This window comes from Emys orbicularis, chromosome 2 (genome assembly GCF_028017835.1).
Source record: "Emys orbicularis isolate rEmyOrb1 chromosome 2, rEmyOrb1.hap1, whole genome shotgun sequence".
Lineage (NCBI taxonomy): Eukaryota > Metazoa > Chordata > Testudines > Emydidae > Emys > Emys orbicularis.
The window spans coordinates 18,497,950-18,525,386 of record NC_088684.1 but is presented as its reverse complement, the minus strand read 5'-3'; the positions used below and the strand labels follow the sequence as shown (position 1 = coordinate 18,525,386).

The 27,437-nt window shown below is 37.0% G+C and overlaps 1 protein-coding gene across 1 annotated transcript in view; it reads right to left on the bottom strand.

Moving 5' to 3' along the window:
• ASAP1 (ArfGAP with SH3 domain, ankyrin repeat and PH domain 1) overlaps positions 1-27,437 on the bottom strand; it is a 252,092-nt gene that overhangs the window by 100,636 nt on the left and 124,019 nt on the right. Inside the window, exons 7-12 of the mRNA XM_065399859.1 lie at positions 25,699-25,828; positions 24,782-24,867; positions 22,060-22,135; positions 15,971-16,057; positions 5,355-5,455; positions 2,047-2,116 (exon numbers count right to left, since the gene is read on the bottom strand). Coding sequence (XP_065255931.1) covers positions 2,047-2,116; positions 5,355-5,455; positions 15,971-16,057; positions 22,060-22,135; positions 24,782-24,867; positions 25,699-25,828 — 550 coding nt within the window. The remainder of the gene's footprint in view (positions 1-2,046; positions 2,117-5,354; positions 5,456-15,970; positions 16,058-22,059; positions 22,136-24,781; positions 24,868-25,698; positions 25,829-27,437) is intronic.

Here is a 27,437-nt window from a genome sequence, read left to right as displayed (position 1 = left end):
TGGAAATAATTAAAGTCACAACAACACCCCTTCCAATACTTGCGAAAGATCTGGAATCTGTAGTGACCTGAAGTGGTAAAGACCAGGTTTTACACCTCATCTGATAGATGGCACCTCCAGCAGCACAATGCACTATAAACTTAACAATCGCTTACAGGGAAAAGTGTCACCTTCTGTTTCACCAACGCCAAATTCATAGATTCAAAGGCCAATAGGGACTATTGTGATAATCTAGTCTGACCTCCTGTATAACAAAGAACATAGAACTTCTCCAAAATAATTCCTAGAGCATATTTGTTAGAAAAACACGCAATCTCGATTTAAAAATTAAACTGTTCCAATTGTTAATTAAAATTTAAAAATTATGCCTTATTTTTAGTCTGAATTTGTCTAGGTTCAACTTCTAGCCACAAGATTGTATAATACCTTTCTCTGCTAGATTGAAGAACCCATTATTAAATATTTGTTTCCCATGTAAATACTTATAGACTGTAATTAAGTCACCCCTTAACATTCTCTTTGTTAAGCTAAATAGATTGAACTCTCTGGATCTATCACTATAAGGCATCTTGCATCATCATCATCTTTTGTTCTATTGAGGTTCTCACATCATACCACCATTCTAGCTGAACACCCATCCAAATACCAATCAGTCCTCAACCTGCCTAATTTAAGAGATGTGATGAGATCATTGCCCGAAGTGGAATGGAAGAAGTTCAAGCTTATAGATCAAATCATAGACTCATTTGTACGTGCCAGGGTATATCCAGAATAAGATCCCAAGACAAACTTTGCCTCCTTTATGGAGTTTGATTAATGTTGCACAGAAGTCTGAGCAGCATCCCCACTTGCTACCTGAACACAAAAAGTGAAGAAAATATTTTTATGTAGCAGCCTATAGGAGAAGGAAAAAATAGTTCAGCCAAGAACATTATTGGTCTGGCTGACAATTACAATAATCATAGGTAAGATGAATATGTAATTCACGAAAGCAATTGAGGATGTGATTCCAGCTGTTAAAACTGGGTGCGAATGTTCCATTAAAATATTTTTAATTAGTATTAGCACCTCAGTACAAATGTATTAAATGACAATTCACTTGCCAAGGAAAACATTTTCTTAGTTAATCTGTTGTAACTGCCCATGGACCAACATTATTTGGCACAAAACATTTAAGGGCCACATCCTAAAGTCCACTGAAAGCAATGGGAATCTTTCCTAAATCTCCAGAACAGGTGAAAGTGTTTAATAAATCAATACATTAATCCGACTGTTGCACCCCACTCATATGTAACATAAGCCCCAAACGCTTGGCAACACCTCTATTCCAATTGCTAGATAGGCAAAACAATGTGATACTATTTATATGGTCTAATTTTATTTATAAAATAAGTAAAAGTTGCAGTTTATGGGGCAAATTTTACTACTATTAATGTGCAAAGAATAAGATGTGCTCTTTAATACTGTCTGTTGATTTCAGTTCTTCCCATCAAGTCCCAGGCACAGCTAGATGCCTCAAAGTTAGCAACATTCCTAACAAAGTAAAACTAGATGTCTTATTCGCTGTGAATAATTTCTCCAACAAATTTTGCCACTTGCCAAATAAATTATTCACAAATACATTTTTATTATTGAATTAGCTCTAACAACAAGCTGTTTAATTTAAGTCCAGGTAAAATCTTAAAAGGCTCCTGCAGCCTAAAACAGTTCAGCATTTACTTTGGAAGTCAGTGTGTACAAAAGAACAAACATAACAAAAAAACCTATTTCGTGCTAGATTTTTTATTATACACAATATAGAATATTAATTATATGTTACCATTCAATCAATCTTTCATGTTTTCATTTATTTTGCTTAACTGAATGGTTTTCAATTTTTCACAAATAAGTGAACAGGCATTAAATTATCTAGGTAGAAGAGGTATTTATGCACCATACTTTAAATAGTCGCATAACAGATCTATATTAATTCAGTCAATAGATTCACAGGGATAGAGTTCATTGAATTCACTATGACAATAATGGAGTATAAAAAAGTCAACTTACTGTTGCATGTGATATGGTAAGAATTCCATTTTTGACAGTGCACTTTCTTCTCTGCCACACTTTCCTTAGCCTAAACAATAACAGGACAATATATCAAGAACCAAGAATAATTACTGCTCTTTTTAGTATGCCTGTACAACAAACTTGGAGGGAGGACAAACAGAAGTTAAAGAAATAAACATGTTTATTATTGTTTAAATTTTAAATAGATTAGCAAGCCAACACACTCTCCAGAAAACCAACTGATTTAGTTAACATTTTCAAAAGTGCTTAATTTCCCCATTTTCAAAAGAGTCTTCAGCCCTTAGGAGCTCAAGTACAACTGATTTTCAATTAAACTTAGGTGCCTAAGTACCTAAATCACTTTTAAAAATTTTATCACTATTCTTTATGCTTTACTACATTAACTGCATTAGTTTCATAGATATAAGCTTTTAAATAAAACAAACACCTAATTTCACTTTTCTGACCAGGTGAGCAGAATTCTTCATGTAAAATAATAAAAAAGTGACATCATCCAAAGCTTATTTGGCTTAATTGAAATTTTTCATTTATGTCTTCACTTTTTAAAACAAACAAAAAACCAATTTTTACACTATATCCACCACAAAGTTAACAATTCATGTCCCTGATTTATCTGACTGAAAGGTCATAAATTAAATTCTCTTTGAAAAAGGTGTTTATACATTAAAAGGCTTATCACTCTGTCTGATCATTCATGTAGTCCGCATGCTTCTAAGCCTATACAGTACTTTAAACTGATTAAAATAGAACTACAGGAGGATTCTAATCAATGTTTTTAGGATTTCTCTGGGTTAAATTCTCATTTCAATAGATTATGCTTATATGAATTCTATTCTCCAACTCTTCCTCATCTCTTATATGGGATGGGGAGCAGGAAAAACCTCCACTCTAGTAGCAATTATCTTAAGGCTATGCAGTTTTGATGCTGTGCATTTAATATTTTTCAGAGACAGAAAACAATTATTTGAATTTGTTCCACGAAGGTTCAAAGTAGAAAACTCGATCCTCTCCCATCAAGACATTTCTGTATAAAAGCTGTGTTAGTTGGCTATCTTCACTCTATGTTCCCTGAAGAGATGCTGTTCAGCTTCTACTTTTTTCAGTACTGAGGTTTTTATTTTTATTCATACCTTAAATCACTATCTAGAAGAGGAAAACCAAGTGGTCCCTGAACTTTTATCAGCACCAATATCTCATTCAAGAGCACTGGGACAGTATTACACACTTTCCTACCTGCTTTTATCTACATTGCCCTCACTTGATTGATATAAGTCCTGTTCCTGCCGTGCTAGTAGATTAAGAAGGAGTAAATGCACTACAGACTGGACTGGTCTTTTAATGACTTCACCTCTCTAATACCTAGGGCACCAACGTACGTTATCTTTGGGAAGAAGGCTGGCATCTACAGACAGAAAACGCTGGCAATAAAGAATTTGGATTATGATTTCACATCTAACATTTTGCATGACCACACAATGTTTCATTTTTTCAATGAATAGATTACATTAATAGTTAATTCTGGCCTGTCTTCCCATTCCTCACCCTATCTTCACAGCTAATACAAAAATTGTTAAAGAGGTGACATTGTTATAATCTGTTTTATATAATTTATGTACGTTGAAGAAGACAGCAATGTCTGAAAATTTTGGAGCATTAAAAAGAAAAAGAATTATTGGTTGACAGATCACACACACACAGTGGCTGTGCCTTTTTTGTCACCACAGAAACAAAATAAGTGAAGCTAACAAAAGAACCACCCAGATGAAATGTAGGTAACAAGATGAAGGCAGACTGTTTTCATAATAATAAAATCTTAAAACCTTAGTGCTAGAAGGTTTACTTTTCTGATGCCCTAGCACTGAAAATGACTCAAGTTGTTAAACAACCTTCACATTGCAGGTCTGACAATTTTTCAGATTTCAAATGTTAAAGTTTGGATTTTTTTTCTAACTCAAAAAGGTTTGGTTAAAATATTACTCATGTCTGTAGAAAAGCGCAGTTATCTTCTTACAGCTGGTTTAATATCCTATGTGAAATGACCGGTGATATCAGATTAGTTAAGGATTTTAAAACTACAAAGCCTTTTTTTTTAAATTGCTTTATTTGTAGATATTAATGATACTTAGAAAATAAGATATGCATGAAACCTGTATGTAAGATTCTGCAAGAAATTCCAGTTTATAGTTTAATAAACATTTTTAGTAACTTAACAATACAAAGAGAGAGCCTCTTTAAGGTCTTGGCATAGGGAAAAAGAGTTAAGGTTACATTTTTAAAGTTACATATGCATTTCCTGATCTTTGAGTGCTTTATTTTTTCATCCTTAATGCTATATTCAAATTTATTGAAGTAATAACTTTTTTGGTAAATAAAATATAAATATTACAAATTAAAGCTCTGAACCTAGCAAACACTTGCTCATTTGTATATGCCCTCCATTAGCTGGCCAACTGAAGCCCATGAAACATCTCTAGTGAGTACAGGCTTGTAGGTTCGGCCTATAAACTACTATAATTCTTTCCATTTTCTACAGATACACAATTTATATTCTATTTTATAGTTAATGCAGTGAGCCTGAAAATAAGAATTTCAAATCAAACATTTATAGACCAAAATGTTCAATTTTTAACCATTGTATTTTTATTTATAAACGGTAACATTTTCTGAAGTGCCTCACTGACTTAAGAGCATAAGTCCCATTTTAAAATTGAGCAGCTCTCAGAGAGAGTTAGGTCCTAAGGACCTAAATCATTTTTGAAACACAGACTTAGACTCTTAAGTTTCTAAGGTGCTTTTGAAAACTTTACTCAAAAGGCCCAAAGGAGCATGGCTCAAAAAGGGTTAAAATTGTGTATATAGTGAATTGAGAAGTATCTGAATCTAGTAGTTTATGTTCAAATGTAGAAATTCTGGATTTTCAAGAACACTAAATGATATCAAATGGGGTAAGTAAACAACATCTTCTGCACATCCAATGGGACGAGTAGTAAAAATTTAACACTGACGTTAATCACAGTTTTACATATCTCCATGAAGCGTGATTCAGATGTTTCTATGTTACACACCACATGGGGAGCTTATGAAATGATATACCAAACAACATTGACTTTTTATCTCTGAATAGTTTTCATAAATTCTAAGTTTTAACGTCTAAAAAGAAAAATGAGATGAGATATGCAAGCATTCTAATAAGTAAATTAAGAGAATTCTTTTAATCATGTATGTTATTAAAATGTACAAGCTCAACAAATTCAGTGCATGTATTATATACTCCAACTACATACCCATCACTCTTCTTTAAGAGATAACCCTTCTTCTCACTTCCATACTCTTTATTTCCCTGAAGCTGATGCATACTGTATCCTCCTTGCCTGCTCTGGGAATCCTATAGAAGGGGAAAAAAACATTAAAAAATACTTTAATGTATGTAATAAGATCTCACACTGATCGTAGTTTACTTCTCCTTCCCTACCTCCCCCCACTTTATGTAATAACAGATTTTTCAAACAAGGAATCCCAACTAAGAAGTTTAATAACTAGTTATGGACTCTTACATTACTTGATCATGCATTTACTGTATATCCAAAACTCCGAATTTTGAGTATACAAAGAATGCAGGTGTGTGTCCCAAGGTAATGAAGGAATTTAAAAGGCTCATCATAAATTGCTAAAGGAAAGCAAGTAAGTTTTACATGCACAACAAAACAAACAACACCACTAATTATCCTCTATTTTAATTAAGTTTAAAAATACACATGGTGTACATATATGTTAATAAATGGAATCTTCCCAAATAAATTAAAAAAAAAAAAAAACTAATGAAAGGAACAAGTAGGGTGATAAAAATGTCATCAAATTCACTAGAAAAGCAAAGGCTTATTAAAACATTGACTTACTCTCCTAGCCTTCGATCAGGAAAGGCAAAAGCAACATAGGAAAGAAAAAGCAAAGAATTTAAAAAGAGAATTAATTTTGGAAAATAACGTGCTCCTGAACATATATTCTGCAGCTTCCGCATTTAAAAAGACAATCAGCAGTCATTCTTGCAAATGGCACTGATTAGTAGGAAGAAACAACACAGTTCTTTGTTTAGACACTTATTAGCCTTTGCTTGCCAAGTAACATAAGAGCATGGTAAAATAAGTACATGTTTCTTTTAGTGGTTTGAATTAAAATATCTTTTAATATTGAACTGGAACATGGAAGGATACTAATAACATTGTTGTATGCAGTGTTGTTGTAGCCATGTGTCCCAGGATATTAGAGAGACAAGATGGATGAGGTAATATCTTTTATTGGACCAACTTCTGTTGGTAAGAGAGATAAGCTTTCTAGATACATAGAGCTCTTCCTCAAGTCAGTTTCACAGTTAAATACAAGGTTGAACAGATAGCACATATTCTAAGGAACCGTTCAAGGTGAAGTGGCTCTTTAACACCCCTGTAGTCAGGACAAAAAGGGGTGTGCTGCTGGTAGACCAGCTCTTGCCAAGGCTGCAAGTATCAGCTGAGCACTGACAAATTCATAGCTGGAAACCAGACCAGTTTACCCGTATGTTAGTATTGTTCAACATAGGTGTTAGACTTGTAAGGATATATTTAGTGTTTAGACTCTATAAAATGGTTGTAAGTTGCTTGTAATGTCTGTATCCCATGCTATAAGGCAATACAAAAGTTTTGTTCTATAACTGTAAAAATGCCTGCTCTGAACTTGTGAACTCAGACAGGAGAAGTGTTTCCCTTGTCCATCAAGGAGGACTAGCAAAACTAGGCAATTGTGAAGCATCACAATACAAAGATTTGGCTAATGGCCCCCTCACATCCATAAAGGTGCTACGTGCAAGGAAGCTCATCTCATCAACATGATTTCTGAAAGAAGAAAATAAAGATAGCTGACATGAAAATTCTTCAACTCTTTGCTGTTTGGACTCTCAGAGGGCTGAAGCTAGGAAACAAAAAGCAGATATCTCCAGGATCAACCTGGGTTAGCCCTAAAAGACATTCAGTGCTGACAGATTACTATATCTCTGTCACCTTTTGGAACCATAGACTGTAACTCATTTGTATTACATGTTGCCTACTTTAACCTGTAAATAACTCTTGTCATTTCTTTTTTCTAGCTAATAAATCCTTATTTAGGAGTTTACTATAGGATTGGCTACAAGTGTTGTCTTTGGTGTGGGATCTAAGATACAAATTTACCTGTGGTAAGTGACTGGTCTCCTGGGACTGGGAGCAACCTGAATATTTTATGATCTTTGGTGCAAGTGACCATTTATCACTAAGTACAGCTTGCTTGGGTGGCAAGATAGTGCACCAGGGGACTGTCTGTGATTCCATGGTAAGACTGTTAAAGGAGTTCACATTTGTTATTGGGTTGGTGAAATCTAATTCTAGAACATACCCCCAGTTTGGGGTGTCAGCCCTGCTTTTTGACAGTCTGCCCTGAGGTTGACACTCACGGTCGTGCGCCACTCCAACACAATGATGGGGGGTTAGCGGGTTACAGATTCTTGTAGTAAGCCATAAATCCAATGTCTTTATTAAGAACATGATTTTTAGTGTCTAGCAAAGTTACGAATTTGAAACCAGACAATCACTATGCTCTCAAATGAACTCACACAGGAGAATGATAAAAGACAAAAACCCCATATCACCTATGGGTGAACACTTTTCACAAAGCAATCACTCTATATCTGACCTATCTGTCCTCATCCTCAAAGGAAACCTGCAAACACTTTCAAAAGATGAGTCTGGGAGCTTAAATTCATAACTTTGCTAGACACTAAAAATCATGATCTTAATAAAGACACTGGATTTATGGCTTATTAAAACAATCTGTAACTCACTAACCTCCCATTTTGTCCTGTGACTACGGGGCTGTTAACAGTCCACTTCACCTTGAATTGTCCCTTAGAATATGTACTAACTAGCGCTGTTGATTAATCACAGTTAATTCACGTGATTAACTCGAAAAAATTAATCGAGATAAAAAAATTAATTGCAATTAATCGCAGTTTTAATAGCACTATTAAACAATAGAATATCAATTGACATTTATTAAATATTTTGGATGTTTTTCTACATTTTCATATATATTGTATTGTGTTGTAATTGAAATCAAAGTGTATATTATTTTTTATTACAAATATTTGCAATGTAAAATTGATAAACAAAAGAAATAGTATTTTTCAGTTAACCTCATACAAGTACTGTAGTGCAATCTCTTTGTCATGAAAGTGCAACTTACAAATAAATGTAGATTTTTTTTTTGTTATACCACTGCACTCAAAAACAAAACACTGTAAAACTTCAGAGCCTACAAGTCCATTCCTTCCTACTTCTTGTTCAGCCAATCGCTAAGACAAACGAGTTTGTTTACATTTGCAGGAGATAATGCTGCCCTCTTCTTATTTACAATGTCACCAGAAAGTGAGAACAGGCATCTGCCTGGCACTTTTGTAGCCGGCATTGCAAGGTATTTACATGCCAGATATGCTAAACATTCATATGCCCCTTCATGCTTTGGCCACCATTCCAGAGGACATGCTTCCATGCTGATGATGCTCATTAAAAAAATAATGTGTTAATTAAATTTGTGACTGAACTCCTTGGGGGGAGAATTGTATGTCCGATGCTGTTTTACCTGCATTCTGCCATATATTTCATGTTATAACAGTCTCGGATGATGACCCAGCACATGTTGTTCATTTTAAGAACACTTTCACTGCAGATTTCACAAAATGCAAAGAAGGCACCAATGTGAGATTTTTAAAGCATGGATGCATGTCCCCTGGAATGGTGGTTGAAGCTTGAAGGGACATATAAATCTTCAGCGCATCTGGCACATAAATATCTTCTGACACTGGCTACAACAGTACCATGAAAACACCTGTTCTCACTTTCAGGTGACATTGTAAACAAGAAGCGGGCGGCATTATCTCCTGCAACTGTAAACAAACTTGTTTGTCTGAGCGATTGGCTGAACAAGAAGTTGGACTGAGTGGACTTGCAGGATCTAAAATTTTACATTGTTTTATTTTTGAATGCAGTGGGTTTTTTTACATAATTCTACATTTGTAAGTTTAACTTCCACGATAAAGAGATTGTACTACAGTACTTGTATTAGATGAACTGAAAAATACTATTTCTTCTGTTTCTTTACAGTGCAAATACTTGTAATCAAAAATAAATGTAAAGTGAGCCCTGTACACTTTGTATTCTGGTTTGTAATTGAAATCAATATATTTGAAAATGTAGAAAACATCCAAAAATATTCAAATAAATAGTATTCTATTATCGTTTAACAGTGCAATTAATCGTGATTAATTTTTTTAATCACTTAACAGCCCTAGTACTAACTATGTATGCTAAACTATCTGTTCGACCTTGCATTTAGCTGTGACACTCTTGAGTACCTTTCCCAGACCTGACAAAGAGCACTGTGTGGCTCAAAAGCTAGTCTCTGTCACCAACAGAAGTTGGTCCAATGAAATATATCACCTCACCCACCTTGTCTCACTAATAACATTGTCACTCCGAATTTTTAAATTTTTCTTCTGCTTTCAAGTTTTATTGCATGTTAGCTGTTTATTCTGCTATTTGAACTCCTTGGTGGAGAGGGATTTATAAACTAAAACAATGCAGTTATTAATTTATGTGTGTAATCTCTACTCTTGTGACGAATGTCATTGATTATTTTCATGTGACTAAAAGGTTGAAAGATTTTACCTAAGCATCTCCTACTCTTTATACATTTTTGAATGTTCATAACAACTGTATCCTATAATCCACAGAACTGGAACTAATTATGGAAGAATAGCTACTTAAAGTGTTACCATGCAGTGTTTTTGGCTGAAAAATTATATTTTGTAAAAACCATTTTAAAAACCTATTTTATTAATGTAATTAAAATATTTTAAAACGTTATTGTGAAGCAGTTAGATGCAGTCATAACATACTTGAATAAAGCTACAAAAGCAAGTGAAAAGTTAAGCAAAAGTCTTAATTTTTATATAACCTCTTCTCTATCCACAATCACACACCTTAAAATTACTCCAACTACTATATACCATAGATGATGCACTTCAATTTTACTCTGCTTCCTCATCCTGTTCTTCTGCAACTACTTCCAAGTGATAAGAATTGTGTATATTTGGTGCATATATGTCGAATCAGGAGGGCGCAGTTTGGCAAAGTGGGTGATGTGAAGCTTGTAGCCCTTGGGTGTGCAGAGTTAAGATTTTAGTATATGTCAACACCAAAGATTTACATCACTGCAATAGACATAAGAATGGCCATCCTGGGTCAGACCAAAGGTCCATCTAGCCCAGTATCCTGACTTCTAACAGTGGCCAATGCCAGGTGCCCAGAGGGAATGAACAGAACCGGTAATCAGCACCCATTCCCAGCTTCTAGAACAATGGAACAACTGAATCATTGTAAAATAGTATTTACTGGCAATGCAGTAGCACCCAAAGCAGAATTGGGGCAGCACTGTGCTAGGAACTGAGCAAATAAAGTAAGAGACAGACCCTGTTCGAAGATAAGATGGAACCAATGGAAGTAACAAATCAGACGGGAGGGGTAAGGGAAAATAAAATCATATGAGATGTGATCATAATGACTAGCAGTATGCTCAGCTAGATTGTTGGTCAAATTTTTAAAAATAAATGATAAGATATAAATGAACAAAAATAGCAAATAGAAGTCTCTATGTGAAAAAATACGAAACATTCACAGTAGGCAGGTTGTTTCAAATGTGGTGACATTACAGTTTCCATCACATGTCATCTCAAAGTGAAAGTATAGGAGATGCAGCAATCCTCATTTTCTTTCAAATTGAATTTTATAAATTTAGCATTTTTCAATCTATAAAATAGCAGATATTTTGCAAAATTAAATGACATTAGTATTTCCAAAAAAATTCTTTCCTCCAAACAAGAAAAGCTTTAAGATTGCATCTTATAATACAGAAAACCCATGCACAAAATTACAAACCTTCAGTAGTTCAAAACAAGAAAATAATTAATAATACAAGAAACATCATGCCTACAGTTGCAGAAGAATCATGGGCCACCAATTATAGTGGTAGAGCTGCAATGTCAGCACTTTCCACCAATGCAGGATATAAAGCTGGAAAAGGGTAAGTGTTTCCAAGTGCAATTGCAAAGATGCTGTTAAAGTTTACTCAACATTGCAAGGACGTGCGCATGTGAACACACTGTGTGTAACACGGTGTGTAACAAAATCCTCTAATGTAGACAAGGCTGTAGAAACCGAATGCTCCTCATCTCCATTATAAGGATGTTAATTTTGGTATGGGACCTAGAAAGTGTAGGGAAGGATGTTAAAATAAATAGAAAATGGGGAGATGCCTCAGTGGTAGTGAAGTGAGCAGAAGACCTCAGCATACTCCCATTCCAATGTACTTAAGACCCACGGGTCTGATGTTATGTGGGCCCAAGCACTTAGAAGTGGGACTGGCAAATAAAAGATGGGGAACAGATGGAACTAAGGAAGTTGGTACACACTGCACTGGGCTATCCCATCAAAATGGCTGTTTGGAAGAGGCAGCTGGATGGGATCAGCTTAATGATGCTGAAGAGAAGAGCAGTGAATGGCACTTTGTATAACCCCTTCCCATTTTTCTTGGTGGATCTTGTAATCAGGGAGCAAAACTCTGGTGTCTGAATGGCTGCTGTGGATTAAATTGTTTTCTTTTTGTTGCTGAAGTACAGAACCCAAGGCATTTGAGCATCTCCCTGGAGTCTTTGAGGCTATGAAGTCTGTCATCCATTTTCTCTGAAAACAGAGATGAGCCTTCAAAAGGGAGGTCTTGGATGGGCTGTTGTACCTCTAGGGGTAACCCAGATGACTGCAACCATGAACACCTTCTCATAGTAATGGTTGATGCCATGGTTTGAGCAGCTAAATCTGCACTATCCAAACTGGTTTGGAGGGAGATCAGGATGGCCTCAGTAGTCCTCCAGTACTGGTGAGTAACGTGATGAGTAACATGATCGCTCAATAGTCTCATCTGCTGAACTGGCATCTGAGGTGGTGACTGGTCCATAAGTTGCAGTGGAGAGGCTGCATGAGTGAGTTCTGACTGCTCGGTACTGGTCTTGGTACCTAAGAAGGGTGCTCCCGATGCCCAGAACTGATCTGAGCACCGGGTACCAGGGGATGCTGTTCTAAGTGCCAGTGTTTCTGGTGCGCCCTCCACAATTGCCCTTCTGGTTGAGAGGATGACCTGGCTAGAGGGGGAATGCCCCGCGGTGACCAGAATGGCCAATAACATGGACTTGGGGATCCATCCTTATCCAGGCCATTGACCTTTAGCCAGAAGCCAATACTGGGGTTGTTGCATGGCCCATGGTCCAAATGACTCTGATGGGGGAGTATGTGCCATGTCCCAGGCAGGACAGAAAGGACCTCACCTCTGAGTCTGAGGAGCAGGAATCAGATGCTTCTGACAGAGGAGAGGCCAATCCTGATGGTACTGGTGAGAGATAGCCTGGGGCCAAACCTGGGGATGGTGGTACCAGAGAAATCATGGGATGATTTCCTCTCAACAAGAGAGGCTTTTGTGGAGGGTTGGGTAGAAGTCTGCAGGATCTTGGTGTGGTGAGGTCTGAGAAGCAGGCCACGGCATTACTGCCAGTGATACCAGTACCAAGAGGCTAAGCAAGTCTTCTGTGGCTGCATATGCCCCCAGGGTGGTTGGGATCAGTACCATCTGCTCCATAACGGTCCTTAGGGGACGGCCTCAATGGACCTGGCACAGGCTCCGGAGGCAGCAGTCCCCCTTTTGGAGGCAAGGAGTGTTCTAGTGATGGCCTCTCTCCCAAACTCTTCATGGAGCATCCACCTCTGTCAAGCTTCAGGACTGACACAGAAGAGTGAAAGACGGAACCCGAGGAAGGTCTGAGTCTTTTCTTTAGTGCAGGGGAACAGGACAGAGAAGCCACACACATCTCTGGTGAGGTGTACCATACTGAAGTTGATATACTTCAGCTGTTCTCCCCATGTGACTACTCCTATAGGGATGGAAGTGTTGCTTCCAAAAGCAAGCATTTAAGCCTCACCACCCTATCTTTTTTTGAGCGTGGCTTGAAACCTTTACAGAGGTGACATTTGTCAAGGATGTGGGATTCTCCTAAACATTTTAGGCAGATTGAATGCAGCTAGTTGAGCAGCATAGGCTTTCCGCAGGATCTGCAGGACTTAAGCCCTGGCAAGCGAGGCATCATTCTGGTACCAGTAGCAAAAGAGGAAAAAATGGTCAAACAAAAGACCAAAAATGGAAAGTTAGCCCTAAAATTGTCAAAATTTGACTAAACTAACTATAAATAACTGTTGTTGTATGCAGGGTTGTACCTCGTATATCGGTCCCAGGATATTAGAAAGACAAGGTGGGTGAGGTAATATCTTCTACTGGACCTCTCTCATCAACAGAAGTTGGTCCATGCAATGAAATAGCAAAAGGTGTGAATTTACAGCTGATTGCATGTTTTTGTGTACACACTTTTATTTCTGACTAAATTTGTCTTATTTCAGTGAAATTTAAGTTTGCAAAAAATGAATACAAGTTCCATTGAAATATAGCACTTTTATTCTAAAGTATGTTTCCCACACAAAATAACTAACTAAAATGTAAATTAAAACTGATTTAGTTATTCCAGTTGCAGGTACCATGAGTCAAGCCCTCAGAGTTAAATAAAAGATAAACACACTTTTAAAATTAAATTTTGGCTTTAAAAGGATACTTTTAAAGTAAAAGGAGGAAGGTCATTATTCTCAAATATTCAGAGAGCTCAGGGGAGGCATTTACTATAATGAAAGAATAAATTGTTTTCAGGGAAAGAAGTTCTGTTTGAATAGATATTGACACCCAAATGGTGCTTTGAAATCATTTAAAAATTTTTGTAAGACAAGGATGTTTTGTTCCAAGTTCCTCAATCCCTAACAACTATTTAAGTGAAGCTGAGATGTTCTATGGAAATAAAAAGATTTGTAGATTTCAGTTTACCAACAATGTCTCTTGATCTAATGCTATGAAATTATGAAAATAACACTGAGCTGTTTCAAATTAACTGACAAACAACTTTAAAACTGGCATACTAAAACACATGATTATGTATATTTCAGGAATGAATTACTATGCTCTGTTAACATGTTGGGATTCTGATGTCAAATGTTTCTATATCTTTTATTAGGGATAGATCTTAAAATAAAACAAGAATAAATATTTCTGTTTCTAGATTTCTTGATAAAATTATTTTAAAATTTATGAACATTTTCCGTTAATCCACTTCTGTTAATGAAGCCAACAATTATAAAATGACACTTAAAATGTGTTAAGTATGAATATGTGGGAAAGAATGTCTGTCTTTTAATAATTTACAAAAATACTAAATTATGAATGTACATCTGACTTTAAATAAACCCTCTGAGAAGTCATATCGCAATCTACAGACATCAGCTAAAGAATTTCAGTGTGCTACCTACAAAATTAACAATATAAAGTATATCAAAAATGGTCATTTGTTCTGGTTACCAATGTCCGCTATTTAACATTAGCAATACTGCCCAATTATAGGATCCCCACCAAGGCATTAATCTTCATAAGTATCTTATTAGAGAACGGGGGGTGCTCATGTATTCAATTACAAAATCATCTGCTCAATCCACTGATCACCATTTTTAGTACCCTATGTTTAAGAACAAAAGAAGATTATTTGATAGAGTTTTGCATTTTTTTAAACTACTAAAACTGAATCATGTTCTTCACTGTTTTGGAGAAAATATGATCAACACTTCTGCATTTGATTTCCCTCAGGTTATTTTTAATTTTATACATCTAAATACCAGCTGATGTTTAGATTTAGACTGAGCAGCCAATGAGGTACAACACTAGTAGCCAGAAAGGCTTTGTATTACACTGGCTACCAGCATGGTACATAACTGGTTACTCCAGAGATGGAGAGCTTTAAAAACACTACAGTAGAGTGCAATATAAGGGCTATACTATAACTATATTAAGTAACTGAAATAATTGATCATAAAAAAGACAGAAAACTTCAGATTCCTAATGTTATTTTCACTGTATGTGTCAATTAAATATTAAATATTTCACATTATTAATATAGTTAGATGGGGGATGGATATTTGTTATTTTTGGCCCTTAATAACATTAATTTTAAAATTTACTAAGCAGACCCTCTGCTCAAATTGTAATTAGAATGCTTTCTCTGCAACTAAGCATACAAAACATGACTTTAAGAAATCATAGAAGGAAGGCATATTTATTTGCATGGGGTTTAAGAACATGGTTGGGTCAGGTGACCCTGTTAGGAGTAACGGTCATATAGACCAAACTTCATTATATATATGTCCTGCTGCTGTAATCAAGATGTGAGATGAGGAGAATCTGGACCAGCCTTATCAGTAAACATTTTCTTTTGAAAAAATTAAGTTTTTATTTTAAAAACCAGTTTATATTCTTTCCCATCTTTAGTATTATAGCTATCACAAAATAAAATGGCAGCAGCATTGGAAGAATACACAAAGGGAGAACTCATTTTTATCTTGAAATATTGTTACTTAGCATCATAATATTGCACAAAAGCAGTAGTATGATTTCTTGCTGTTCCTTTTGAGGAGCAGAAGGGGAGAGAAGGGTCTCTTCTCACATATGAAATCTGACAAATATCCAAAACCTTGCTCCGCATTCATATGTATTTGGATATTCTGAATGTTATTTTTGTTGAATACTGTTCGGGAAACAAACAAATTGTTCTGCACAAAGAAATTATGCCTATATAAGCCAGTTTTCAACTCAGACTTCATACAATTTACATTCTGCCAGAGAGTAACACGCATGTACAATTACCTACCTCTTTCTGATCAAGCTGTAAAGAGGATTTTATCAAGTCTCGGAGTGCAGTAAGCTGTTTCTTTTCTTCATCTTGTGTCTGCTTTATCTGTGGAAGGAAAAATTACTGGTATTATTTCCTTTTCTAAAAGCAACTTTTACCTTCAAAGTTTTAATTCACCAAATTCAGCACTGTGATGGGGTATATTTGGCCTTCATGGCCCCGCTGCTCTGCTACACTTGCCCCAGGAAGCAGTGAGATAGAAGAAGTGGAGCAAAGGGGGGTCCTCCAAACCTTTCTGATAAGGTCTCACTGAAGCAGCCATGTTGGAAGCTAAAGAAACCTGGTCCCCCAAGGTCTAAAAGGGGTAGGGACAGCCAACCCAATCAGAGCCCTCAGGCTCAGATTACAGGAGCGGCAGGGCCTTAGCAGGTCATCCTGGCTGAAACCAGAGGAGTGAGGAAGAGTGCTCCTCTATGGCTTGGAAATAGAAAAGAACCTAAGGACACTGGCCCTGAAATAGGGCTGGAGACAAAAAGGGTCTGGTAGCAAGAGGACCAGAGAAATAGCAACGGATTAAAGTAAGCAGAAAGTGGCTGCTGTGTATAGGGTTCCTGGGTTGGAACTCAGAATAGTGGCTGGGCCTGGGTTCCCCTACCAGCCACAGCTAAAGTATAAATCCCAAGAAGGGAACAGGCTTTATTTGGGAGTCTGAACAAACAGCCCAATTTAAAGTGCCCAGAGCCAGGGCTGAAGACCTTAGCGAGGGCAAACAGACTGTTTAGTTATTGGGCTCTAATACCCCAGAAAGGGTTCATTCAGACTTTGTGACTGGGTTGGAAAGCCAAGCCACTGAAGGAAGACCCAATAAGGTTGGCCAGAAGCCTGCAGGGAGCACCAGAGATAAGCAAAGGACTGTGATAGCACACCCCGCCACTCAGAGCTGTTACAGTCACCCATGAAAATTGAACATGTAGTAGTCTGCTCCTTATGTATTTATCCTCTATACACATATACCTCAAAAGCAAGCCAAAGTGAATGTATATTGAGAAATAGCCTCTTCAGTCTCCGCAAATGGATAGCATGTACTTTCTTGCCATATGTTAATGGTTCATTATAGTGAAGACAACCAAATTAGTCTCTGAAGTCTTAATATTTCAAATAAGCTTGACAGCTGGTTTATAACTGGACTGGAAATGGAAATAGTTTCATTCAGCCACATACATACAGTCTGGGAGCATGTGTAATTCTGTGGGCAGAGGTAAGGGTGATGTCATCTGATTTGTAAAAGTCTACAGAATCTCAGTTTCAATAATGTCAACTTCTGCAGCATGATAGAAGGGAATCGCTGCTATCCTGGCTCTCAGGTCGAGGTCCGCCAGTTGGTAGAAATTTTGATAATACAGTGTTGTTGGAAATAGGTTGAGCTGGGTATCATTCAAAAGCCCTTTCTCCCACAAAAAAAATGGTACCAAATATGACAAATCCTAGAACAATTATGTAAATATATATTTAAGAAAATGTTTTAAAATATATTTTTTTAAAATTATACTTTAACAAAGGCATATCAAACATGCAGTCCTCACGAAATTAAATTGTGGCCTTTGACTGTCAGTACTGTGTTATCAGTTAATGTCCAGAACATACCTGCTAAAATTTTTTAAGGTTACAGATTACTCTAAATGGAAGGAGAGCTTCAAGTTGATTTGCCATCATCAACAAAACAAGAAGTGGTTCCGTGGTACTGATTATCAGCTTTATTTATTATGCCAAAAGAGTTGTAATGAGGCACTGGTTAAGACGTCAGCATCCAGCCAGAAATTACTGGAATTCATCTGCAAACGGTATGCATGTAGTTACATAACGTATATTACATAACATAATGAATTACAATCCCAAAGTAATTTATTACAAAATCTTTATTTTTACTTTGGTCTTGATCCTCTTTAGGCATTAATGGGGAGACAAAGAGTACTGACTAATAGCTGAATCTTTGGAGAATATAACTGTGGAGGATCTGGTTAAACACAATGCTTGGTGGCACTTTAAATGCACCCATAACCTGAATTTAGCAAGGCTGGAGAGGAAGTACATTGAGCATCAGGAAAAAGTTGAAGATGCTGGGATATGTGCCAACTGTGGGCAAGACTCACCTTATACTAGTTCCCGTGGCACATGCTTCGAGAACACCTGCTTCTTTCTCTGGTAAGCTGGAAGCCCAATGGCATCCATTAAGTATAGTTTCAACACATGAGACAACTGAGAAACTATATGAAGTAGTCACCCTTAGCGAGAACATTCCCTGGAAAATAAAGTTAAGTGGCTGCATTGATCCAAAAGACACCCACACATGGAACACTGCCTATCACATCGACTATGCTAAGAATGTATGTAATGTGTTGCATCAAAAGCAACAGAAACAAATACTGGTTTTACCACTGCAAACTGTACAACTCAACTGGAGTTCACTAATTGCCTCGCAGAGGCTCTAATGAATGGGAAAGTGGTGGCGATGGCTGATGCAGAAGCTAAATAGAGAGAAATATGTGCTTTGAACGGGATTGAAGAGGAACAAATATTTAGCAGAAAGGCTCTTAGAGCACTTATTGAAGATGAACTGTGGGCTACGAACACTGCTTTTTGCAATCCTATCCACAGAAATGAATCTCAGCACATATCCTTAAAAGCTGCAAAAGAAGTGGTACTATAAAAAGCAGGAAAAAAGAGCTGATTTCAACGGTAATATGAAGACTCTGCAGCTGCTAAAATTTTACAAAAAGGCATTTTGTCTGCATGCAGTATGTTGGAGTTTCAGGGACCCATAGACGATGCCAAACCTGAATAAGAGGTATACAAAAGTCTGACCCTGACATATGGGAGAAATTTTGAAAAGAAAATTTGGTTGTTAGAAGGTTGCCTCTTGGCCACTTCTGTCCTGGGGTCACATGATGCCCTAAAACAAGAAAACAGAGCTATGAAAGTTGTTGGGGGTTGGTGGGCATAACAGTATCCAAATGCTCTTTCCTGTTTTCCTGACAATCCCAGAACTCCATTGAATTTAAAACGAAACATTAAGCATGGCTGAGATGACTCCCCAGAAGTAACCAAACATCATCTAGACTCATTAGGTGCTGTTAAATGTCAAGAAGGGTCAATTTTAAAGCTACAGGATGATCTTACTCTCACTGAAAACCGATTTGCATATGACAGACCGGAGCTCATTAATATCAAGTCTTCAGTGATGAGATTACTAAAGATGTCAGTCAAATGAATACTCTGGGTCATGACTTGTATGAAGCCTTCAAAACCCAAAGAATTATCCAAGGCTTCATCAGTCCATCAACTCCAATCAAGAAGAATAGACTAAATCTGTCCTCAGATGTAAAGAAGAAAATCAGAGTGAAGTTGGCAGGGACTATTATGGAGCTAAACACAGACAGGTCATGTTGTGTCCAGGTCTCAGCCTGATACTGATCTATGTGAGACTTTGGGAAAGTATGAGTTCTCCGTGGTACCACGACTGATGATTGAATGCAAAGGAACAATGCATACGTGCCAGGCGAAAAGCAAACTAATGCACAACTTGCATGGTCTTTCTAAGCAACACCTACTGACAACATGACTGGTGCCTTATGCCAGCAAAAGTATCAATCAGCATAGCAATGGTAGATGGTATGGCTGAGGTACAAGCTCTCGACAAACCAGAATCTGTTAACACCTGCTGAAGTTTGACCGAACACTTCATTATCAGGCCACAGAGAAAATACTGGACCAATGATGAAGTCCACTTCATGTTTGACACTTATGAAAGGAATCAATTACAAACATTACCAGAAAAAGAGGTTCCATGGTACTACATGTGTCCAATTAAAAATCATTGATTCCACAAACATCTCCAACATCACAATGAAGAAGCAACGGTCTCATACTCACACGAAGGACAAATTAACCACATACCTTGCAGGAAAATGCTCCAGCATGTGAAGAATTACTCACAGAATTTAGTTGCCTCATGGCATAACGAAGCTGATGCCTCTCACTGTTCAGTGGAATTTCTTTGTAGTTCAATGAGGATGACGACACTAAAATTATCTTGCATGCCATCAATGCAACAGAGAGGTACTACTAAACTTCAGATTTTTGCACAATACACAGATTTTCTAGTGCTCTCTGTGAGAAGGTACCCAATAATTCTACAAGAGTCTATTTTTATGCATGCTGCTGGGAAACAGAATCACAGTATATCTCTCCAAGATGCGTTCCTATCACTCGGAACATTAAAAGCTGGCGCGCTGCCAGCATTCATATGCTGAGTTTACCATTTCAAGACCAAGATTATGATACTTGCAGAGCTACGTTGGTGGATATTGTCTAAGAAGCAGAAAGAGAAAAGTTGCCACTGACAAGTGGTACATTTATACCTGCTACCAAAAGGGAAAACTATCAAGTAATTAAATGGTTTCGGGATGATCAAGTGCATCCAAAACTACCTTCCCCTATTGGGCATGGATGGGTCTTGGAGGAGGGACTGATCACATCAGTTAAGTATGAAATACCATGCATTCTTGAATCAATCCTTCAGCTAATCAAATGCTTGTATGCAACGACCAGATGCTCAGCACCCTGCAAATGTTTGGCCAGCAGCCTGCCTGGCATAGAGATGTGTGAGTATGGCATGTACAAGGATCAGTGTGACCACACAGCTAGCAATGAGGCCCTAGACAAGGACAACACTGATGAGGAATACATGTTTTCAGTCCAACATGTCCAGGCTAGCTTCTCTAGAATTACCAATGATTAACGTCCTTTTTATGTAAGCAATACATCCCTGTGTTGAAGTATAATTAAAATATGTTGGGTTTTAAACATTTTCTCAAATACATATCTACATATGTATGTCATGTTTGGCATCATTGTGTTTTTGGGAGAAAGGGCTTTTGAACGATACCCAACTTGACCCATTTCCAATGAAACTTATCAAATTTCACCAACTGGAGGATCTGGGAGCAGAAGTAAGTCTCCCCCCCACACCATTACACCACAGAAGGTGACACCACTGAAATTATGATTCTGTAGATTTTTACGAATCAAATGACACCTTCCTCACTTTTGTATCATTAACTTGCTCCCAGAATGAGATTTTAACATATTATGCCCCCAGACGAATAAACTACAAAAGCAAACGGGATTACCAGGGGTATGTCTACACAACAAAAACAAACAAACCAATCAACCAAGCTGCAGCAGTGAGTCAGAGTGTTGATCAACTGACTGGGGCTTGCGGGGCTCATGCTACAGGGCTAACAATAGTAGTGTAAATGTTCCTGTTCATTCTGGAGCTCAGACTCGGATACCCTCCTCCCTTGCTGGGCTTCGGAGCCCGTACTCCCACCCTAGCAGGAATATCTACGTTGCTATTTTTAGTCCCATAGTGAGAGCCCATGAGCCGAAGTCAATTGCCCAATGCTCTGAGACATATTGCCACGGGGTTTTTTATGCCATGTACATGTACCTTATGACTTCAGATTGTGAAATACAAAATTGCATTGGTGACACTGAGCTCTAATTCTGTATCACTTTTTGCCTCCCAATCAGCAATCATAATTTGCAATATTAGTATTTGAGAGATTACAGAACTATACAATTCACTCATCAAAAGCTGTGTTGTACACAATTCCAAATTAAGTCTGTATTATCAAACAGTCCATTATGAAAACCAGACTCAGATAAAATTTGTGCTATATTAGTGAATATCTGATGCAAGGATACCCATCCAGTACTATCCACATGGTACAATACTCGAAACCTCTATTTGCAGCTGAACAGATAACTTCTTCCTCTCAAAATAAATCATGGTATAACTTCCAGAATGCAAAGGTTTTGGGGAACAGTTAGTACCATCTAACAACTAAGATAGCTTGTCCCAGAATTTTAGTTACAGTTGATGCTTGAAGGAACACTTTTTTATTTTTACAGTGTAAATGTGAAGTTAGATTATACTTTTAGCTATTTAGCTATTTCAGTTTACTGATAGCACTTAGGAAAATGTTTTTGCTTGTTCATCTGAATTCAGTCTATTTTCAGAAATTACACTACCTCAAATTACTTACATTATATAAGTCAGCAGCCAACTTTTCAATATACTGTTTCAATTTATCAGCAGTTTTCAAGCCATCTTGGAAGAAACTACAATGGAAAATACTTGTGATTTATCAGCAATACATGAACTTCTTGTATCAAAAATAATTGAACTTTACATTGAAAATTATACACAACTTACACCCACTCCTCCCTCACACAGAAACAAAAAATATTCCTATTTCATAAATTACTTTACATTACCAGTTGTCTGAAACCATCTGATGGAATATAGTTTCCATATAGCTCTAATTTTAAAGCACTTTAAATATCTGAATGTTATATTTTAATTCTTTACAAATATCCCTTGATGCGTGAATATACAGTATGTCTAAATACATGTTATTTTACAATTGAGTATCAGAGGGGTAGCCGTGTTAGTCTGGATCTTTAAAAAGCAACAGAGAGTTCTGTGGCACCTTTAAGACTAACAGATGTATTGGAGCATAAGCTTTTCCGTGGGTGAATGCCCACTTCGTCGGATGCATCCGACAAAGTGGGCATTCACCCATGAAAGCTTATGCTCCAATACATCTGTTAGTCTTAAAGGTGCCACAGAACTCTCTGTTGCTTTTTACAATTGAGTTAATCTTGAAACTGCTTTTGCATACAATTTTGATTTGGTTTTAGCATTTCAGACTTTAGAGTATACAGTGGTGTCATGTAAAAAGCAAGTTCACACAGTACACACACTGCAAAAGCCTACACGCATGAGTCTCATAAAACTCTGCAAACGTCATACACATTCACCCAAACTGCATTGCTGGATTCATCAACTGACAGCTAGACATAGGACATACAAACCACTGTAGATAAACGCAATTTTAATCTCTGTCAACTAAGTATTTATTTTAAATGGAAAGCTCTGGGAAACAGTCCCTAATCTATCCACTAGAGAGACAAGCTCTTAATTAGTGTATTTCTCTCAAGATGTCAATGGCACACTCTCCCTTTCTACTTCTGTCAGAAGAGATTTAACATTGACTTTTACCCCTAGATACCAACATCAATAGAGATAAATTTAATTGTTCTATTTTATTACTGCTAGTAAACATTTTTCTCTTAAGCAATTCCCATAATCTCTCTCTCTCTCATCATAGCTGCACATGAGAGCTCTCTCATCTTGTGCATCAATTCAAGACAAAAGCGTCTTAAAGTCTAGTTTTGGTAAGTCTGCCTCTGTGCTCCCATCTGTAAAAACTGATATAATTTACCACTTATCTACCTATCTCACATGGATGCTGAGTGAATTACTTGTTTGTAAAAGGATTTTAAAGATTAAAAGTGCGATGTAAATATTAATTATTATTATGTAGATGTAAGCAAGTTACCTGTTCATTACATTCCAGCTCCATCTGCTTTGAGAGTTAAAATCTGCTTCCTACACAGCACTAGAGGGTTATGCTGCCTTTTCACTAGACCTACCTCTCTCTCTGGTTCTCTCTTTTCTTTTTGAAGGAAGCAGTTCTTTACTCGCCTGTGGAATCTCTATTTAGGTTGGTCACATTGTAGTCACCATCTTTCCACTTGGAGGAGGACTAGAGAGAGCCGTATTTGGACCAGTCAAAGCTATTCCCTAATTAACCTGATGGATCACTGTTGAGCAATAGAAAAAATACCCTAAACCCTCTCACTCCCACAGAGTGAGAAACTCGGAACAGAAATGAAAGATACAAATTTGATATGGCCTTACAAAACACTATCTTCAAGCTCTTTTACTAGTAAAAATTATGGATACACATAAGAGAGATAGCATGTATTCTACTGCAGTCCAGTCACTTTACCCTAGTGATATTAAATGGAATACTTCACAGTTATGCTGAAAATTTCTGATGCCAATAAAACAAAAACAAAAAGAAAACACAGAAGTAAAATCTGTGAGAAGGGCCACTGCTGAAGTATTTCAACATTCTTTCTGAAAAACTGAATATTCACTGTAAAAATGTGCCTCGTTTTTTAAATAGTTACATTGAATAATTCAGTAATTCATTGCTTAAAATCAAATATAAAAGAGATTTTGTATTTGTACAGGTTCCATCTTAAGATAATCTGGTGGCAGTTTCAGTTGTATTCAAAAGTTATTTTACTGTTGGTATGATTCAAGTGAATTCGCGAAGAACTGAAGCAATGACACTAAGAACCACTATAATCCAAACTATGTTTAGATGGTTAAGTTTTCACTACAGTGCTTCAAACAGTTCAGGGACTAAAAAATGATAGCAGGTTACACCTTAGTTTACTAAAAATATTGCAGAATACAACAAAGTAAAGATAAAACAACAAGGAAAGCTGCTGCTCTAGATTCCTTGTGCATTCCAGGTACATAAGCATATTACTTTGCCCCCATTAAGACTAGTTAATCTATTTTTAAAAAATTGAATGATATTGATGTTTTAAAATCAAATTCAATGGGACGAGGATTTGGCTCTCAATTCATAGACAGCACTGATCATTAAGTATTCAGAATGGCTCAATTTAACAGTCTGCTTGGAATAGACATTACCTGGACTTGAGTCAAAGCTAGGCAATGTTCACATTTCTGTTGTCAGATTTATTCTGCAGGAAAGTCTCAAATGCTTCAATGATCCACCATCAAAAGACAGACACCATCAAGACAATGTAGCAAAAGGAGGCAGAGAAACACATTTGTTTAACTGAAATATTGGATTTAATGATCTAAAGTGTTATACTTACTTGCACTGTGCATGATAATACTTAATAAGATTCTGTAGAAGGTCCACCCCTTTTTTTGTCTTGATTTCATTAACCTTAATGAGATACTGTAGAAATAAAAACAGAACTTGCTGATGATATTTGTATGTTAGATCTTCAGCTATGTTCAAACAGGAGAGCTTCTGTCTCCAGTCTGTTCAACTAATTCGATAATGATCTCTGTGGTTACCTTGTTGCTGATTTACAGAACATTGAACCACACAATGATTAAAACCTGAATATACAAAATAAATTAGTATGTTTTTAGAACTCCCAAATGAACTAATTTTAACAATTTCTAATACAAGTTTGCCATTTGCAGGAATTTTTTTCCCTCTCAAATTGTAGGAAGACATGCCTTTTCGTGACATCACAATTAGTGCATTCCTTCAAAATAAGAATGTTATCAAATTCTAATTGATTGCTCCTCAAATTGAATATAAAGAGAACTATTTTAAAAGTTACTAGTACATATTTTAGAAGCAATCATCATCAATTAATATTGATTGAACTAACATGTCAGTTTAACAGGCATCACCAGATTCTCAATCAAATATTTCCTAATTTTACAAACAATATATCAGAAAAGACATCCTGAACAGCAATCCTTTGCACCTAAAGACCAAGAAAGCTATTTTGCTTACTATGCTTTCTTTAGCCCGAGATCCTTACTCTAACAATCTAAACAGAGGACTGAAACTCAAAATGAGATGATGGCGAAGCTATGTCTTGCATAGGATTTCCAGAACAAGAATCTTTAATATAGTTCAGCCACTTGACAGCCAAATGCATTTTCCAATTCCACCACCAAGAGAATTTCATCACCCCTCTTTAATAGGATCAATAGGACACTTCTATTAAATATGTCACATAATTAAATGGTGAAAGTTGTTTCTTACTTCGCACATCTGCAGCTGAAATAGTCGCCTTTCCTTCTCCATTTCTTCTGCTATCTCAGCTCCTGTTATCTCTGTTCTTATCATCCCGTGCTGTTTTGCATGTTCTCTTTTTTCCTTTTCAATTTTTGTGCTGCAATTATAGTTAAAATAGATTTCAGGAAACTTATTTCACTGTCATGAGATCTAGTACTTTTACTAAAACATACACTGTATAACATCATGATGGCAAAATAGCCACTCCGTAAATACACATTCTCCCATATTTTTAACCTCTACATATTTGAACAAGTTCCCTCAATACTATCTTGTGATTTGAGAGAACTGACTTGCAGATGAAATGCTGAGATCACTATTAAGTGAGCCATCAATGAACTGAATGAGAGACCAGAAGACTGAGGTGTAATAGATACTCCAAAATGTCCTGAATGCAGTCCAGCATTGGCTGAATTCTCCACTTGGCCCAATAAGCTGTAATAATAGAAGGCTTCCTAATGTTAAGCAACATCTGTCAAACAGCTTCTGAACATTGTTGCTCCCTCCTCATCTAGTCATGCAACATCGACACCATGAGATGCAGAGCACTAACTTGACTGTGGTGCTGAGTCAGTAGGTCGGGATGAAGAGGAAGTAATATGGGAGGCTGAACCAACAGAACTGAGAAGGTCGGACAACCAACATTGCTTCAGCCAAGCTGGAGCAAGGAGAATCATTTTGACATGATCCAACTTCAGCTTTAGAATGACCTTTGTGGTGACTGGGATTGGGGAGGAGGGGAAGCATACATCAAAGCTAATCCCTAATTGAAGTGGAAGGGGTCCGTTTGGGAGCCTGGGATGAGACCTGCTTGAGAACAAAATTGATGGCACTTCTTGTTGTCTCTTGTTACAGTAAAATCAACAGTCAGAATGCCCCACTCTGCAAAGATGGACCTCAGCACACAGAGGTTGCTTCAGAGACCACTCGTGATCCTGGGAGAAATTCCTACTGTGGTAGATCCACCAGTTGGGTATGGCATGACAGATACGTTGCTTCAGTTTTCAGTAAGGATAATGAGGAGTTTGGGGGTAGAGGCTTATGGGAATGAGAATAAGGAAGCAGCAATTACCACATCCGGAATGGAAGCCAAACTCAAACACCTTAATGGGACCAAATGAAGGTGCCCAGATAATCTCCATCCAAGAATATTAAAGGAACTGGCATATGAAATTGAAAGCCCAATAGCAAGGACTTTTAATAAATCCATAAACTCAGGGGGCGTACCCTATGACTGGAGAATTTGCAAATACAGTGCCTATATTTAAGAAAGAAAAACATAATGATCTGGGAAACTACAGGCCCATTGATTTGACCTCCATTGTATACAAGGTCTTAGAACAAATTTTGAAAGAGAGAGTGATTAAAAATACAGAGGTAAGTGATAATTGAGATAAAATTCAACAACAGGTAGATCGTGCCAGACTAACCTGATCTTTCTTTAAGAAGATGACAGATTTTCTAGACAACAGAAATTCAGTAGCTCTAACCTCCCTAGATTTCAGTAAAGCTTTTGATACAATTCCATATGGGAAATTATTAGTTAAACTGTAGACAACGGGGATTATAATATGAGAATCAAAAGGTGGGTAAGGAATTGGTCAGAGGTGAGACTACAACAAGCCATATTGAAATATCATCCTGGAGGGAGATTATTAGTGGAGTTCCTCAGGGATCCAGCTTGGGACCTGTGACAGAATCCCCAG